The sequence below is a fragment of the Sycon ciliatum genome, chromosome 1 (assembly GCF_964019385.1).
Source record: "Sycon ciliatum chromosome 1, ocSycCili1.1, whole genome shotgun sequence".
NCBI classification, from domain to species: domain Eukaryota; kingdom Metazoa; phylum Porifera; class Calcarea; order Leucosolenida; family Sycettidae; genus Sycon; species Sycon ciliatum.
The window spans coordinates 39,176,649-39,195,425 of record NC_088643.1 but is presented as its reverse complement, the minus strand read 5'-3'; the positions used below and the strand labels follow the sequence as shown (position 1 = coordinate 39,195,425).

The 18,777-nt window shown below is 45.4% G+C and overlaps 1 protein-coding gene and 1 long non-coding RNA gene across 2 annotated transcripts; one reads left to right on the top strand and one right to left on the bottom strand.

Moving 5' to 3' along the window:
• The first annotated feature begins 115 nt into the window (after nucleotides 1-115).
• LOC135824910 (monocarboxylate transporter 9-like) lies at nucleotides 116-18,777 on the top strand. The gene is made up of 6 exons (XM_065337655.1): nucleotides 116-1,284; nucleotides 2,115-2,767; nucleotides 4,290-4,659; nucleotides 6,104-6,277; nucleotides 9,683-9,749; nucleotides 18,263-18,777. Exons 1-5 carry the CDS (start codon nucleotides 897-899, stop codon nucleotides 9,721-9,723), a joined length of 1,626 nt encoding a protein of 541 aa, XP_065193727.1. The 5' UTR covers nucleotides 116-896; the 3' UTR covers nucleotides 9,724-9,749; nucleotides 18,263-18,777.
• Nucleotides 13,065-14,384, bottom strand: LOC135824919 (uncharacterized). Its single transcript, XR_010554973.1, has 2 exons — nucleotides 13,934-14,384; nucleotides 13,065-13,447 (listed from the first exon to the last, which is right to left on the bottom strand). It is a non-coding gene; the product is annotated as an uncharacterized LOC135824919 (long non-coding RNA).

The following is an 18,777-nucleotide window of genomic DNA, read 5'->3' as shown; positions in this document are numbered from 1 at the left end:
ATCCGGACAGGGCTAGCCCTGTGATGACAGCCGGCCATCATCTGACCATGGTGCCATGTTGTTGCGGCTCTGAATCTCCATACGAATCGTGAGCAGGTGAGATTATCATCAGATACGGACACCGCCGAATCATAACAATGTCAGCGTTTATGAGGCTCTTATGTCAGTTATGACATTGTCTTGACGTTGCCTGCGTTTCTGTCATCAAAATTATTGTAGATCTACTAGTAGCAGTAGGACAGGTGGCTTTTTTCAACCGCTAAGTTAGTTACTCTTTCAGCGTTCTCGGCGATATTTGTTCTGGCTAGTGAGTCTGCGAGCCTGCGAGCCGGTGTTCCAACTAATTACTTGCAAGGCCAGTTGGTTGGTGCAGCGCTTGGTTTGTATGAACACCGATATTACCCTGGACCGATACTGCCGTCGGTCACAATCTGGTATCTCTGAATGGATTGCAAACGAACTGTATCAGTTGCCCACGTCTTGTAGTCTTCATTGGGTCACAATACATTAGTAGCCCGTAATGAAGCTAGCAGGGCACTACTTGGAATTAGTGGCTTGGAAACGCCAATGTTCCGGCAATGCTCCGTCGAATTTAGCTGAAGCTAGCAGACTCATGTGGCAGCGACATTGCGGACAGATGGGGATGGTTGGTGGATTGAAAAGTTGACCATAGCAGTTGATAGTATTTCCTGCAGCAGCAGCAGCAGCAGAAGGATGCAGCAGCTGTCTTGCACCAGTTACTTCTGAGCTCCCAGAGCGGTAACTCACCTTAGTCATAGTGCAGACTGCACTGGCACCTCAGCAACGAACTATTACTGTATTATTATATTACGCATAGCCAACCCAGACTGGTTGCCAGACATTATAATTATATCGTTGCATGTGCTGGAGGCAAAATGGCAGATGGAAGAGCCGAAACGAAATCCGCGTCTGAGGCTGGGAGCAACGTACAAGTAGGACAGTGGAGGAAGCAATCAGGCCGTGCACTGTTGCAGCTCTGTGGAGCATTCATGTTATACTGGGTCAGTTACGGAACTGATCTGTCGGATGGAATCATTTACGCCAGACTCATTCTACCTCCATGTGATTCATCGAACAACACTGTACGGCAGGAAAGTGGCACTGACAGGAGCAACGGGACAATGGCGACTAGTACTTCCTGGACTGATATGGCCACAGCGAGGCTCATCATCTCTCCCTCTCCCTTGGTTCTGAACAATGAGACGAATCAGAGTGTACCCCTCCAGCCATGTGGTGGATTTGGTGAAGGTGCCTCAAGAACAGGTACAACTAGATTACAATGTATATTTTCACTCCGGATCAATTTGATATACGTGGCAGGGTGCATTTGGACCCTGTCAATAATTTGCGAAATTATCTCACTGCCAATTTTCTGATATGTGAAATTGTGAAGTAACTGTAATTGTCACAGAAGCCCAATTCAAAGTGACATAAGTCTGATCACCCTATGAAGTGGAGCATGATGAAAATGGGGAAGGGATGCTTTGAGTGCCCATGGCGGTCATGTGTGTGTATACAGGGGCGTCGGACACGCTACTGTCACTACGGTATTGACCGTACCACTCTTTGCCCCAGGAATTGATAAAAGGCACTGATTTGGGCTCTAATTTTCGAATTTTTTCAGAGGAGACACCCCAACCCCACGCGTAAATTGCACTTCAGGTGGCTGACCGCACAGCCCTAAAAGACCTTCCGACGCCTCTGATATATATGCGTGTGTACATGTGTATATATGTGTGTATTTGTTTGTGTTAGTTTGTGTGCGTGCTTATGTGTCATGCACATAGCCCGGGGGGTCGGGGGGTCAGAGGGTATTGACGACCCTCCCTTTCTCCTCCGACAGCCATGACAAATAATTGAAATGACCCTCGTTTTAGACATCTGGTCACCGTCGTATTACTCGAAGTATATTACATGTATATCATGACTGTTTGCCAGTTGTGTGGGGTATCACCCCCCCCCCCCCCCCCCCTTCCCCTCTCTCCCCTCCTGATAATAATCTGATGATACCATTGAGCAGTGTGTAATAGTGTCTTTGCATTAGCAACACTGTCATCCAGCTGAAACTTGTCTGCTGATCTGCTTCTGTACAGCTTGGATCACATCTCTATCATCAGCTGTGCGTGTTGGACTGGCATTCATGGGTGGTGTCTTCATCGATGCATGTGGTGTTCGGGCGACGGTCATTGTTTCCAGCGTCTTGTTCAGTCTTGGACTCGTCCTCAGTAGCTTTGGGACGCAGCTGTACCATCTCTACTTGGCAAGAGGTATCCTGTCAGGAATGGCTTCAGGAGTTATCTTCTCCACGCCAATCCACTGTCTGGCCTTGTCATTTGACAATCAGATTGCTCTGGCCACTGGAATAGCCTACACTGGATCGGGAGTTTGTGCCATTGTGTATGGGTATCTCGGCAAGGAAGTGGTTTCTGCCGGCGATTGGCGTTGGTATTATCGAATGGTCGCTTTCTTTGGTCTGCTGTGCATACCAGCAGTTTACCTAATGGATATGAGGCCGCCTTCTCCTGATATCAAGAGCCCTCCAGACCATTATGCCGCAGAAGGGCATCAAGAAACTGGTGTAAAGGTGGCATGCTCACGGGTGCTTCAAAGATTAAGGCAGGGATTCCGAGACTTATTTGAGTCGCTCAAGAAGGGCAGCGTCTTGTACCACGATGTGAACTTCCTCCTGATGAGTGGATGTTACTTCCTGTATGCCATGGGATATTTCTTTCCTTTCATTTCATCGGTAAGGTCTGAGCAGTGCGTTTTCACTTCAAAAGTTAAGGAATACCATACAGATTGATGAGACTGTACATGTTATCAAGAGTCCATAGCCCCAAGAGTATGCAACTCCGCACGTGAGGTCTGGCGTGACGTGCTGCCCATATTACGTAGTCAAGAATCGGGAATTAGTTAGGGCATTGCATCAGTATTCATCTGCTAGAGTTTGAAACTTCCAAGTACTTTTTCTCTGAGACTTCAGATTTGCATGTGATGTGTCGTGCATAGGATTTTCTTATGAACCTTCCATATCATTCATGCAATCGTTGCTCCTAAATGTAGAAAAAGTCCAATCCAGTAGGCTTGATCATCATTTCAGTATGTAATGAAGGCAGCGTCGCTCGGGGCATACTCTTGGGGTTATGGATTCTTGATGCTATGTCCAGTGGCTCTCAATATTAGTGGTGTGCACAGGTAGTCGGGTACTCGTGCTACCCGTGAGGACCTCGGGTAGACGGGTAAAGAATAGTACCCGAAAACCCGAAGTCGCAGATGACATCATGTACAGTGGACGTGTACAAATTCATGTAATACTCCACATGTCTACCCAGTGCGTGAGGGACGGGGTGCGTTGTGGTGTTGCCATGGAAACAATACCCGATCGGGTACCCTTGCTGCCCGTGGAAAACTAACCGAGCCCGATACCCGAAGAAAATGCTACCCGACTCAGCCCTACTCTATATGCCTTTGTTTACATGGCTGACCCCACATACATCATAATGTGCTCAGGATCACACTCCATCGGTTCATGTATTGATCTTTCTGAATGACTTTCTCTTGGGGAAAGCTTTTACTGTACAAAGCACACTAGACACACACGATACATGTCATCATCAGCATGGTGAACTCCAGTTAGACCCTTGGCGTATTCTGCCGGCAGAAAAAACTGGCAAAATTTGGTACTTTTCTGATACTGTAAGTCAACGGCAAATATCCGGCGCATATTTATTTTCAGCTATTTTCGGCGGGGTTATGCTTGGCCGAAAATATGTTGCGGCCGAAATTTTGTTTTCCAATGTTCAGTGTGACAGTGTATACAGGCGGCAGCAGTACAGGCCGAAAAATTGATGCTGCCGAAAGGGGTTTTAGCCCTGGGAGACCGAAATTTGAATGTGCCGAACATTTGTAGACTTACAGTATGTGCCATGCATGTTTAGCTTATTGATAAGAAGAGGAGCAGAATACAAGGAATCCCCCCCCCCTCAAAAAAGCTCTGGATGGTACTGCCATTTTCACTGGTTTTTGAGCCAAATCTGCCGATGTTTCGAGCATTTTCTGCCAAAGCCTAACTCCAGGAGCATATGACCACATTAACGTTTCAACTAAAGCAGTGTAGGATGTACTTGAAGTCAGTGGTTTCCATTCTCCAATGTGTTGAGAGTGTGTGATTACGTGTGTTACCACAGCTGACTGTTTACAGTTGATGGTATAACAATTTTTTTTAACTGTTTCCAGCTGCATGTGGTTGATCCTTTGTCTACCTGCAGAGTCACCGTTCCAGAGCTCTTGGCATACAGAGCTCCGATGTGTATCTGCAAGTGGCCTACATTGGGTTTGGAACAATAGCCGGTTTTCTTCTCTGTGCTGCAAACGGCCTATTGCTCATTATGCGCTGTACTCTCTTCCAGGCCCTATGTCTGGCTGTGATGGGCTCATCTATGCTTCTAAGTATCCTGGTCGAGACTGAGAGTAGCCTCACTGCCTATAACATATTCTACTCTGTTATCAGCGGTGCATGCTCGGCAGCATGTGGCCCGGCAGCACGTGAAGTGGTCTCGGCTGAGATGACCGTGCACGCGTTTGGCCATCTCTACCTGCTAAGCTTCCCAGCCATGGCACTCGGCCCACCAATAGCAGGTCAGTTTATCGGAAATTTCAACTGGGTACTCACTGCTCCGAGTTAGAGCAACATGGATGCAACTGACGAGGTTTCGTCCCTTGTTGCCAGGGGCACTAGTTGTGACACTTACCGTCTTAATTTTTCCGCTAGGCACTGCATCTGCCACCTTGGAACGATCAAGCATGGTGGTGGCCTGGCACGAGTGAAAATTCCTAAGCTGGTTGTGTTTCTCTGCACAATTATGTAGCTGGTAACTCATACTTCGAAGTATGTGCGACGAACCTTACTTAGCGGTTCACACAGAGATGGTGTGCTGTACGGCGCTTTATAGACAGTGGAACTCGGATAAGACGTGCTGCCTCAGGGAATGCAAAAAGGTACGCAATATCCGAGGTACTTCTTATCCAAAGTTGACTCCTGCAGCCCAACTAATACGATACCATCATGTGCAGTATGTCAAAATGCTCGAAAGTATTTACTGCACTCAGGAATGAACGCCATTAGTGCCACCAAATCAGGCTTCCAGAGCTGGAAACAGCCTCCTCTGCACTGTCAACACACTAAAGTATCTGTCAAGCAAACTGGCATACCTGCTAACCATCCCTATTTGGCCGGGACCGTCCCGATATCGAGGGTGGTAATAAGCACCCAAAAGTGTATTTGTCGCATGCTTCACCGCTAAATTTGTATACATTTTCATACCTAGGTATGTCATTGTCCCGATCTCAGGTTTGCAAAGCCTGGGTGCAGGTATGAACATGTTATATGTAGTAACTGTGTATGAAAACACCAACATAGTACGTAGTATGCGAGGCCAGCTCTGTTGGGACTTGCTGAAAGTCCGTCTTAGGTGGTGATTATATGTGCAGCTCCAGCCCGGGCTGGTCGACAGGCGGGCCAGCCCGCCTGCAACGGAATCTCGGGCTTATACACAAATCCACACAAAACCTGTTGTGCGTTTACATGACAAGCGGGCTGGCCCAGCGAGGCGGGATCCCGCCCCGAGGCACCCGGGATCCCGGCTAGGCGGGCCATTATAAGCAGACTAGCCCAGGTGGGAGTTGCATTATTATGGTGTCGACACTGCGTTCATACTACAAAATATGTACTTTCACCTTTTGAGGGAAGTTAGTAGTGTGTTCGTTGCATACTCACAACGGGCTGGCGTGTGTTCAGCGCATATAAACTCACAACGAGCTGGCGACCAGCCCGGCCGTGCACATGTTAACACCCTTGGTCCGCTCGCTCCAGCCCGGGCTGGAGTTGCACATATAACATTTTAATGTGCCCTTACACGAGCGTTGTGTCTTATCAGAGTACGTCGTATCCGTGCACATTTTGTATATGCGCTTATGGGAGGAAAATCTGTGCAACGAGAAAGGACCGTACTAGCGCAGGTGTACAGTAGGTCTCACCCGGGTACGTACTAAGTGAGTTCCATTGTATTCTGTTTCACTGCAGGATGGATTTATGACCTTACTCAGAGCTATACGCTGCCATTGGTGTTTGGCGGTTTGGTGCTGTTCCTAGCAGCAGCCATGATACTCATTGCTGATGTTCGCATCTATCGACAGCGGAACCGATCTGCAACAATGGATAAACGCAAGCATTCAGATGGCGCCATTGCACTTACAGGTAGGGGTGAAACTAGTGAATATGGAACGAGCACTCAAGTTATCTTACATTGTACAGTCCAGTTATAAGAAGATGAGCGTTGGTTCTGGCGAGCTCCCGTTTTTGGTGATTTTTCGTGATTTTATCGTACACGGTGCAATGCCGCGAAATTTGAAACTTGCGAAAGGGTAAAAAAAAGGGACCTCAACTGGGGTTCGAACTGCGCAATGTACTCCTACTGCTGTATAACCGGAAAATTTCGGCAGGTAATTTTTCCTAAAACAAAACGAGACCCAAAATTCAACAATGCCATGTCACACGGTGTGCAAAATTCTTTTTTGGATCTGGAAAACTGGTTTACCGAAATTTTGGCTACCGAATCGTTGACTTCGGAAAATACCGAAGCCACATGTCTCCTTTACGATTTGTTTCGATTTCTGCCAATTCCTACTTCCTCCGCCCAAGCAAAATTTTCGCTTATCTTTACACTTTTTACTGATATATTCCAGGTTCTCAGAATGGCTCCTAACGACTCAGAATGAGTTGAGGAGTCGTTGAGCATCAAGAGAAACAGGCTCTCCGAGTCAAAACATCTAGAAGTCGTCCATTGTCATCAGCCGACGCAGTACTTGTTGTCGGGTAGTACTTCGCACTTTCCAGAAGCGCAAATACTTCGTATCGACACTTTTCCAAGCGCTTCACCTCCTTCATGAGTATAATCGGTCGTGTTTCTTACCAGCCGAAGCGGACGAGCTCAGCGTCGTTTTGCTGGATCGTTCACGTTGACATCAGGCGAATGAGCTGGGTGAGTGACAACCCTGTCATCGAAGCCCTTCTTTTCCCCCTGTTTTGCCCAGTACCAATTCTGGTTCATTTTTGCAGTATGTGGGCGAGCGTCGCTGAGTGGCTTTCTCAGCTTCAAGCTGACGTGCATTTTTTACCGTACACACATCCTGTGCCGGATGCAATCAAACACGCTGGCTTTTCGCAACATGACACCTCTGCTCTGTACTCCAGTGGTACTCTAGCAGCACCCACCGTTTTGTTGACTGACTTCGTGTCTTTTTTACCAGTTCACTCGCGTTCAACGCGCTCTTCTCTAGGTGTTTCTTTACTCTTTGCCGACTTGTTTGGAACTGGTACGCCTGAACCAGCAGATGTGTGATGGTGAAGTGCACAATATGCAAAAATGGCTGTCACACACCTGTCATTGGGCTGAAGGAGATAAGCGAAAATTTTGCCTGGGCAGAGGAAGTACATTCAATTAAACCCGCGAATATTCTAAATGAATATTCTCAATTATTCGTTTACACGTATATTCGTTTCAACACTAGCAGTTTACAAGGCAAAGGATGGTGCCATACTGGCCGAAATGAGAAAAAACAGTGAGTAAGGTAAAAAGTCATTTGGTGAAGATAGATTTCTCAACGTTTCTGACTGCTACTTTTGTCTTCATTCACTTGCCGGTTGTTCCATCAACATGACAATATCAAGACATTGGCAATGGAATATCTTTGGTGCAAGCCCCAGTTCTAGAAAGTGTCGGGGAAAGCATTACTTTAAAAACAGTACTTCAGGAAGCATATGTGCGGGTCCGGAGAAGGGAAATTAGTCATTATTCAACAATCAAGAGCATGACAGCCGCTGGCATGATCTTTAGCAGGGCCAGTGAGATACAGAAGTATTAGTTGGAAAACAGCAAATACAATGTATATCATGGTGCTCTAGTTCTGGCACCAGGTGTATGATGTACATGTATGATGATGTAAATTAGCAAAGAAGTATACACGTGTACTTGTAGCATGCAAGGGAAACTCAAGACAGTCGTGTATTTTTAGGCTTATAAGCTAACAGCAACAGGTCACAAGTGTCCCGTGCAGCATACAGTAGTGCATGTACATTGTACATGTACTTGTACATGTGATGTAGAGTAGTCCGGTAGTCAGTTACACTACTTAGTAGCAGTTCAGTTCTTTGCATTTGAAGCAAGTGTGTTAGTCATACACGTATACACACAGGGGCGGATCCAGGGGGGGGGGGGGGGGGGTTCGAATGAACCCCCCTGATTTTTCCGACCATAGTTGGGTGTGACCACTAACGGGTTAACCCATGCCCATGCGACGCATGCGCCCCATGCTATGGCCCAGTCGGCCCAGAGCGGGCCGCTAGCTATGCAGCTTGGTAGATCTACATGACGTTGTACATAATTGTTGTCTTGAACGTAGATACAACGTAAAGTAAATCTGCACTGAATGTACAGCTACGCGTTCGCTTCGGAGAAAGAGCTGCATGCATTTGTTGAGCTGCTGCGGAAACTCCGAAAGTAAGTTTCAAATGCTAGTTTCTGAACAGTGGCCGTGCAGTGCTGTAATTGTCGTCACGGCTCGTGCTTTTTGAGCTGTCTTAGAGTTCGTAGAAGCGTGTAAAGAAGCAGGCTCAAGACCAGCTGCCCTTGAATTTTGGTGACACTCCAAAGAAAAGTGTAGCCACTAGTGTCGAAGGTAAAACAAGGAGTGAAACTTTGAAAATCACCTTCAAATTCAACGTCCCATCATCCAATAATCAAAATTTCTCCGAACTGGGGACAATTATAACTGAGACACGAAAGATGCAGGAACCCTGCCCTGTGGAACCTACTGTACAGTGGAGTCAACGTCGGGCGGCTCGGAGTGCAATATTACGGAAAATTATTACAGACGACCTGCTGGAGAAAGTACCAATCAGCTATTCTGCAGCAAAGAAATTTGAAAATTTCTTCCGTGTGCTGCGTGTCTTTAATAATGTTTTAGCTGCAGAGTGTTGAAAATAGGGGTGCTGAAGTAGTTTCATTTGTATAGCAGCTGGCATATTTAAGTACAGGATGCAATATACAGTACATGTGGGCTGTCGTGCTGTACCGAAAACGCGAACGTGTGAACTTGTTATACATGTACATGTGTATGTCATCAATAACTCATCATTTCGTCAGTGTGGGTAGGGTGGGAAAAAATTGAACCCCCTTGGAAAAATCCTGGATCCGCCCCTGACGCATGGTATATGTAAGCCTTGTTTGATAGGCTAACATGTTGATCGGTTGCCAGCATGTTACAAGGCACAGGACGCACTGCGTTGAAAACAGTGCCCCTGACTACAACCAGCAGAGCCCCGGTCTTGCGATCATTTGAACCATATGAGGTCTGGCCCCGGTTCGGACCCTCCTTTTACTAGGGAGTCTTTAGTCAGTCGTCACGATATTTTTGTTCGTTGTTGGATGTGAGTCTTGTGTAATTTCCTCTCCAATCGCTAATCATTTGGTTTGTAGACTTGTCAGCGTTGTTCTAGGTTTGTTCTGTTTTTGGCTATTTTATTGTTTCTGTTTGTTCTCTTTCTTCTTCTTTTTGTTCCTTTTCCTTTTTCCAACTTCTGCCCATGACGTCCTTCCCTTAGGTCGTCAGCTGCTCGACACCTGGGTTGAAACCAGCCTGTGAAACCGAGGCCAAGTTCTACATCAGAGGTAATCAGTGGCTACGGTTGTTCACTCTACTCAACACCCCCTTCCCCCCAGGGCTCCGTTGGCTAACATTTCACACAGTACAAATCAGTTAGGGTACCAAAGATCAAAATAAAACCCAACACAGACAGAAGGACGAGCAGTTGCATTTTTGTTACTCTGGGTTTCGCGAGCTGAATCGATCATCAGACGATAATAAAACCCAGCAATTGTTCAGTGTAAAAATGAGGTATTTTAATTCAAACGAGCTGCCTAGACCGGCCTTGTTTGTAAATTCGAACAAATATTATTTTAAAAAGGCGACGAGGAGACAATAACTTTATTAATGCGATTAATAGTATAAGTGAAGCGGACATTACAAAATGATGAATGAGAATACATGTATCTAAAATGGTTGTTCCTAATCGATTTTCTTGAGACTATCATCAGGGAAAGTCGTCTCACAATAGAGGCTATACGGAGAAACAAACTACTTATAGGTTAATGGATAGTGGGAAGTATACAAGGTGAGGTGTGAAAAAAAAAAACTAAAGTGGGAGAGAAGACGAAAGAAATTAGAAGAAAAGATGTGAGAGTGTTCTGACGGTGTGAGCTACTACAAAAGGTGAGTGAAATGAAGGCGTGGAAGCAGGTGAATGTGATAGAGTGAGGAACTGTGAGGTGTAGGTGTATGCGAATGAATACGTGTGTGAATGCTAGGTGAAGAGTCTCAGTTTTGTGACATTTTCTTTCTGAATGCATAGATTAGGATTGTGTTTACGGATGAAAACAGCTTCTAATACCTTAAGTTCACGAAACCTACGAGCACGACACAAAACAGTGAAGCATGAATCATCATACACTGAGCGGCATTGGCTACTAGACAAGAGGTGTTTCTTAATGGCTGACCCTTTCGTTGTGGTCTCACCTTCAGTCCGGTCATCTTCATCTTGGTTGTCCAACTCACTCTCTTCATCACTGCTCTCACCTTCCTCATCCTCCTCCGCTTCCATCCCGTCCTCTGCACCCAACGACAATCCCACGCTACTGCTCGCTGCCGGTCCATGTCCGGTTGTAGATGCTATTACCCGCGTACGAGTCATGCTCCTAGTTATTGGTCTCCGTACCTGTGTTTGGCCATTTCCTTCAGTCTCACGTACCTGTGTACTTATAGTCCGTTCAACCGGTACTGTGTGGTTCTGTTGTAATTGTGCAACTGGCACCTGTTTGCGGGGACGGCCTCGTCCAGGTCGCTGGGCTTTGGCTCCATCTGACAATAGGTACAATGGTACATGTTGTTTGACGCGTGCGTTCAGGTGCTGAAGGGTTCTTCCTACATATCGGCTATCACAATGCCGACATTCAAAATGATAGATCACATGGCTAATCAGTTGGGTAGGAAGAACATCCTTCTTCACCGTGAACGCACGGGCCGTAGTAAAGACTGTTGTCAATGCTGTGGCAAAATAGGTTTGTCTGACAACAGTCCTCACGGCGCGGGCCACATCCAGCGAAATTTGACCTTTCCATGGAAGTCGTAAAAACACACGACATGGGTCAGGTCCAAACTCAGGCTCGGCAGCCTGAATATCAGGTTCGTTAAACAGCTTACTAAGGAGCTGAACAGGATATCCATTCTGAACGAATACCTTCTTCAGGAAACAAAGCTCTTGCTGAAGCTTATCAGGCGAGCAAATCCGCCTAGCGCGCATGATCAAATTTCGTACGAGATTAGTTTTGTATAAAGTCGAGCAATAGGAGTCGTAGACAATGTATTGCCCGGTGAACGTTGGTTTTCGATATACTGAAGTTGAAACACCCATCTCCGTTTTCTCGACTAACACATCGAGAAAAGACAAACGGTTTGACTGCTCATGTTCACATGTAAATTTCAGAGCGGGATGTAGGTTGTTGAGCATACCAAGAAACTCATTCGATTGTTCCAGATTACGGAAATGCGTGAACGAATCATCCACGAATCTAACATATAAGCTAGGCCACATGGACCGGCAGCGTGCAGCGAGCAGTAGCGTGGGATTGTCGTTGGGTGCAGAGGACGGGATGGAAGCGGAGGAGGATGAGGAAGGTGAGAGCAGTGATGAAGAGAGTGAGTTGGACAACCAAGATGAAGATGACCGGACTGAAGGTGAGACCACAACGAAAGGGTCAGCCATTAAGAAACACCTCTTATCTAGTAGCCAAACCGCTCAGTGTATGATGATTCATGCTTCACTGTTTTGTGTCGTGCTCGTAGGTTTCGTGAACTTAAAGGGAAACTGAACGCCAAAAATAAGTATGGCTTATCCGAAGGAGAATTGGGCACTGATTCCGATGAGCTATGTCTCGAGCCGATCAGAGAAGAGGAACTGTGTCAAATTTCATAAATAACACCTCCCATATTTGGAAATTGGCCTTGATGACGTGCGTACTGCTTAGCTGTCACCATGCTGTGCATGTTCAGCAGTGTAATTGAATGGAAGAAAACAATTACTTTGGTGTTTTGCAGCTCTGTTTCGTTCCCTGACGGTAACCAAATCTAGATGTAGGAATCTGTTGAGCAGGAGAGTGACACATGTCTTCCCGAAGGCTGTCCAGGCTGCAGTGGTGATGAAGAAGACACGATCATCACCCCGAGATCGATCGTAGCGAATTGGAAAACTCATGGTGAATTTGCTTCCACTCCAAGGCAATGTCGAGGTATGAAGGGTGCTTGTACTGCCTTCCAAAGTGAAGAGGAGATGAACATGGCTTTGCATAGCTGTTGTTCTATGCCAACTTACCTACTCTTGCTGGTACCGTAGTGGCATATTGCAAATTTCGTGGACGAACGACTCTAGTCACGAGTGGCTAGTGAGCAACACTGGCAGGTGAGATTTTTCAATTCGACAAAAAATTGTTTTTGTTTGAGAACTGACAGTGGCAGTCATTAGACTCAGTAGGTGTCTTTGCTGCTTCTTTCCCTTCATTGGTAGGGTTGTGCTTGAATAGTACAGGTGCTTGAAGTAAAATAAAATAAATAGAACATGTGGAACATAAATCTAATCAAGCATCAGTACATGCATTGCGAAGTTCAACTTCAAAGCACATGAAATCACAATGATCACGAAGTTTATGTAATCAGGAGTACACCCTGTGTTCAACGAACACATACACACATGCTGTATTGCGCTCACACATGTACACATGTGCGTGCACCCCCACCCCATCCCACAGACACACGCATGCAGCGCGCACATCCATACACATGTGTGTGTACCCCCCCCCCCCCCACACACACACGTGTGCACATACAGATACACAAACACACACGCACGAACACACACACACACAAGATACGTGTAAGTGTACATGGTCTTCCTGGTGCAGATGCTGAGCCAGCACAATGGAAAATACCTCCATCAAGATGCTTGATCAAGTGTTGTGATAATGGCACTGTTTGTTTGTTTTTACAAAGAAGTGTGGGAAAGATTACAATGCATTATAATTCATAATTGTTCTTTGCCTTGTACTGTGCAGACCAGAATGCTTCGCTATCAACTCCTGGCTTTCCATCGGCATGGTGTTCAGCTGCAGCGGCATCTGGTCCGGGGAGTTCAAGTTGCTGGATAGCTGCACTGACACAGGATGGGTTTGCGTTGGCAATGCGATACGGCAGTCATCCCACATCACGAGCTACATTATTATGGAATTTATATTGTCGCTCGTCCAGCAACGTCAAGGCTCTGCATGTAAACACAGGAGAACACCGTAATACTACTCAGGGGATAATAATTTTGGATATCAATTTCGTGACAATTATTAGATTCACACAATATTCACAACGTATGCAACACGATGCTGTCTATTGACACTACTTCAAACTGAAGTGCTCACTACTCCTCTCCCGTTTTCATCTCCCTCTACCTTATGAATACTCTGCATTACTGGTTTCGTTTCTACCCTTTCCATTCCTGCCAGCTCCCAGTCTTTTTCAATGCACAGCACCACCTTGACAGTCATTTTTGTGATTTGATGTACACATACTTTGAAGTTCAAATTCGAATTACATGATCAGATTTTTGTTCCACATTTTCTATTTATTTTTACTTCAAGCACAACCCTCAGTACCGATGAAGGGAAAGAAGCAGCAAGGACACCTACTGAGTCTAATGACTGCCACTGTCAGTTCTCAAACAAAAACAATTTTTTGTCGAATTGAAAAATCTCACCTGTTAGTGTTGCTCACTAGCCACTAGTGATTAGAGTTGTTCGTCCACGAAATTTGCAATATGCCACTACGGTACCAGCAAGAGTAGGTAAGTTGGCATAGAACAACAGCTATGCAAAGCCATGTTCATCTCCTCTTCACTTTGGAAGGCAGTACAAGCACCCTTCATACCTCGACATTGCCTTGGAGTGGAAGCAAATTCACCATGAGTTTTCCAATTCGCTACGATCGATCTCGGGGTGATGATCGTGTCTTCTTCATCACCACTGCAGCCTGGACAGCCTTCGGGAAGACATGTGTCACTCTCCTGCTCAACAGATTCCTACATCTAGATTTGGTTACCGTCAGGGAACGAAACAGAGCTGCAAAACACCAAAGTAATTGTTTTCTTCCATTCAATTACACTGCTGAACATGCACAGCATGGTGACAGCTAAGCAGTACGCACGTCATCAAGGCCAATTTCCAAATATGGGAGGTGTTATTTATGAAATTTGACACAGTTCCTCTTCTCTGATCGGCTCGAGACATAGCTCATCGGAATCAGTGCCCAATTCTCCTTCGGATAAACCATACTTATTTTTGGCGTTCAGTTTCCCTTTAAGGTATTAGAAGCTGTTTTCATCCGTAAACACAATCCTAATCTATGCATTCAGAAAGAAAATGTCACAAAACTGAGACTCTTCACCTAGCATTCACACACGTATTCATTCGCACACACCTACACCTCACAGTTCCTCACTCTATCACATTCACCTGCTTCCACGCCTTCATTTCACTCACCTTTTGTAGTAGCTCACACCGTCAGAACACTCTCACATCTTTTCTTCTAATTTCTTTCGTCTTCTCTCCCACTTTAGTTTTTTTTTTCACACCTCACCTTGTATACTTCCCACTATCCATTAACCTATAAGTAGTTTGTTTCTCCGTATAGCCTCTATTGTGAGACGACTTTCCCTGATGATAGTCTCAAGAAAATCGATTAGGAACAACCATTTAAGATACATGTATTCTCATTCATCATTTTGTAATGTCCGCTTCACTTATACTATTAATCGCATTAATAAATATTATTCCCGTAGCTATGCAGAAGACGTTACTTCAGTAACGTCTGGCGCTAGCCAGGGTCCACACAGCTTTAATTTGGTGTTTGTTTGTTTGTTTGTTTGTGTCACGGCTGGAGCTATCCCGTATCTGTCCCGTATCTGTCCCGTATCTGTGACTACAAAGGCTCTACAGGATTGTACATAACAGCTGTCCACAATATTTGCGGGCTCCTGTATCTGTCCCGTACCGTACCAATATTCGTCGTATTATGTATACGACTCCCTGATGTAGAGGGAGATTTGGATAGAAATAGGGAGACGAAGAGGAAATTAAATTAGAATAGACGCCGATTAGGTGATAGGATGCGTCAGCATAAACATACTTTGGAAGAGAGATCCCGTCGTCTCCAAAATAAGCGTGAACGAGCGATTCAGTGCCGGTCACAGGAAACGTCGGAAGAGAGATCCCGTCGACTCCAGAACGCCCGTGATCGGTAGAGTCCGGCGGTACCAGGCAACGTCAGGACAGACATCCCTTTGAGTCCAGAACGCCCGTGATCGGCAGAGTCTAAGCCGATCCCAGGAAACGTCAGGACAGACATCTCGTCGAGTCCAGAACGTCCGTGATCGGCAGAGTCAGCGCCGGTCCCAGTAAACGTCAGGACAGACATCCCGTCGACGCGCAGAAAAACTAAATCTGCAGCCTCTTTTGCCGTCGAACAGGATACGTTTTATATAGGAGACTGTAAATTTATGTAATGTCCAAATTTCGACGTGAGCAGCAGGTCACTCGCGTTGATTTTTCGACGTGCGAGCCAAATAACGCGAGCTGAACTTTCGCGTCGCAGACATCCCGTCGACGCGCAGAAAAACTAAATCTGCAGCCTCTTTTGCCGTCGGACAGGATACGTATTTTAGGAGACTGTAAAGTTATGTGATGTGCTCCACAGGCAACCATGCATTCGGCGTCGTCATTGGCTCAACAGGTCAATGCACATGTATTACTACAAAAAGGCCAGAAAATCCGATCACTGTATTAAAATCAACTAATGTTCGCTGGCGATTTAATTTCGCTGATTTCGCCGCTTGGTACCAACCGGCCAAAGTAAATCGCAGGCCAACGTTTGTCATATAGGCAAATGATGCATGATTGAGCAATGGATGCATGTGAGAGCAAAAATACCGATCGATTTCAAATTTGACGTGAAACTGCGCGTCACGTCGGAAATAACGTGCATCTTAACCTCTCTAATAGAGAGGTTTCTATTTCTCATCGGCCAAAATTTGTTGATTTACAATATAAGGAGATAAAAAGAAAAGAAGGAGCAAAACAAAAGTAGATGATTATTAGAGAAATAACAATCCGCAATAAATTCTGCAAATACTTTTGCCTAACTCATAAGCAAACCGATTGAAACGTTTTTGCAATACAGTGATGTGGCCAATCAACGAAAAAGACATTCCCATCAGTTCTTATAACATGTACGATGAGCTAGGCAAAAAAGCATAAAAGCATAGCGCAGGGCCCTGAGCTTCCAAGCTCTCTCGTTTTAATTCGATTGAAATGAAGTAGTTGGGTATTAGCAAGAGTGGATAAACAAGAGTGTGTAATTCCGCATCTCTTCTGCACAATTTGCAGATGCCCCGGCCCACGGCGGAATTTTTTGTCGACGTCACCTTTTTCAGAAAACATGACGTGTGTTGTACAGAGCACGCGCAAACTGCCGCAGAGCAGTGTGAGAGCACGTCCTGGGCACCGACTTTCATCGCGAGTTTGTGTTTTCAAAAACAAAACACTCTTGCTCTTGTAGTTTTCCGTGCACGGGTTTTTGCTGAGGTCAAAAGTATGTCGTGCACTTTCCTCCAGCCGGACACGACTTGAAATGATGTTCAACCAAGCAAGACTGGGTGACGAGACTGCGAGAATGAGCAAGTACCCGTTTGCCCCCCCCCCCCCCCCGATGTACTCGCTTCACCGAAGAGGAGCGAGAAAAATGTAAGGATCATCTAAAGCATGATTTCACTAAGCAGAATAGCCACTGGAAGCACCTGTATAGCCCCACATCAGGCTGCAAATGAGATGAGCGCTCAAACACATGTACAGTCAACTTCGCTAATACCGGCTGCGGATATAACGACAATTCGCGAATAACGACAGAATTTCCATGCCCAGAGCAAAGTCCCATCTAACTGTATACATTTATCTTCGGATACGACTATCTGAATAACGACAATTCGCGAATAACGACATGCTTTTAGTGCCCCGGGGTCATATTCACTGCTTGAATAACGACTTTCCGGGCTTTTGCCAGCTATTTCAAGTACCTGTCATGCAGAAGTACCAGAACCCATGCCATCCATGTCGATGGATAAAGGCACACATGCAAGAAGATGCAGCCAAGAGGGGGGGGGGGGGGTGCTTTTTATTTTTTCGCTTCTACTAAAATGCATGTTGGAGTGATCAGCACAACTACAATGTCATGTATTTGTAGGTCTACATGATTGTACAGTAATCATCATACATGTCATGTACATGTCCTGTAGATGGCTCCAAAACTTGCAAAAGACAATTTTTTCCAATCTATTTCCCTTCCATATCAACTTTATAGTTCCTTTCAATTGTAATATGAAAATGGGGTACACGTTGGCATAGAGCATGAAAAGAGCTTCATTTTGATATGCGTGTCATACTATACAAAAATATGGGCTCACATACATTCAAATGGAACTTCAGGTATAAGGACACTTAGCGAATAAGGACATTTTTCCGATGCCGTGCCGAATGTCGTTATTCGCAAAGTTGACTGTACATCACTCGTTGCGTGGAAGCAGACTTTGTTTCAAAAACGAGTTTCTTACATGACCCTGTAACACTTTTGACGTTAAAAAAAAGTTTATCACATAAACGAGCGTCTCATAAGATCAGGTAACACTTTTTGGCAGCTGCTACGCAAAGTAGGGAAAGATCAAGCCACATGTTGAGAGAATGTCAAACCACAACCTGTAAAGACATGACAACCCTGTAAAAGGTCACTTTCGGGTAAACTTTGCGTTCGAACCCTCGTGGAACCTACTACTTGCGTGGGTTCCTTTATTCACGTGTGCTTGTGCCTGCTTTTGTGTGTGCGTGTGGGCATGCATGTACATGTGTGCCTGTGTGTGCCTGTGTGTGCCTGTGTGTGCCTGCTTTTGTGTGTGCATGTGAGTATGCATGTACATGTGTGCCTGTGTGTGCTTTTGTCCATAAAAATTATGCTGTGTTGTTCCATCCTACCTACGGCACAGATGCTGTTCCCGGTTTCAAAGCAGTTTTGGATGGCACGTTTATTGATTCCTGGACGGAAATGCATCGCTAAGGCATTAATTTATTCCATATACATCTCCTGAGATTTAAGATGGTTGGTATTCTTCGTCTTGAGCTTCAGTTCAACCTTAGATTTTTTCCTTTATCTCCCGCTACGTGCACAATGATAATTGCTGTGTGAGCTGTTCACTCTTTTGCACTGCCACCTGTTGAGGTATAATATTATCATCTAGACCCTCTAGTCTTAAAATGTAAATCACCGCAGCCACTTGAATGCTGGTGTGAAGATTTAAAACAGACATTAGTAGTACAGGTAGTTGCTGTATCTTGATTTGACGTTGCTAGTCAGTGAGTTGTTTTCCAATCCCTATTTAATTAACCTTGACCTATGCTGGACAAGTCGTTTAAGTTTAATGCATACTAGACTTGTTCATGCTCTGTAAAAAGAGACAGAAAACGGCTGCTGTGACAGTATCTGCAGGGTCGTCCACATCAA

Bases quoted from the DNA above. Each gene is read 5' to 3' on its own strand.
- LOC135824910 (XM_065337655.1), top strand. From the start codon at position 897: ATGGCAGATGGAAGAGCCGAAACGAAATCCGCGTCTGAGGCTGGGAGC. The intron at 1,285-2,114 runs GTACAACTAGAT...GCTTCTGTACAG, and splicing joins TGAAGGTGCCTCAAGAACAG to CTTGGATCACATCTCTATCA. The intron at 4,660-6,103 runs GTCAGTTTATCG...GTTTCACTGCAG, and splicing joins ACTCGGCCCACCAATAGCAG to GATGGATTTATGACCTTACT.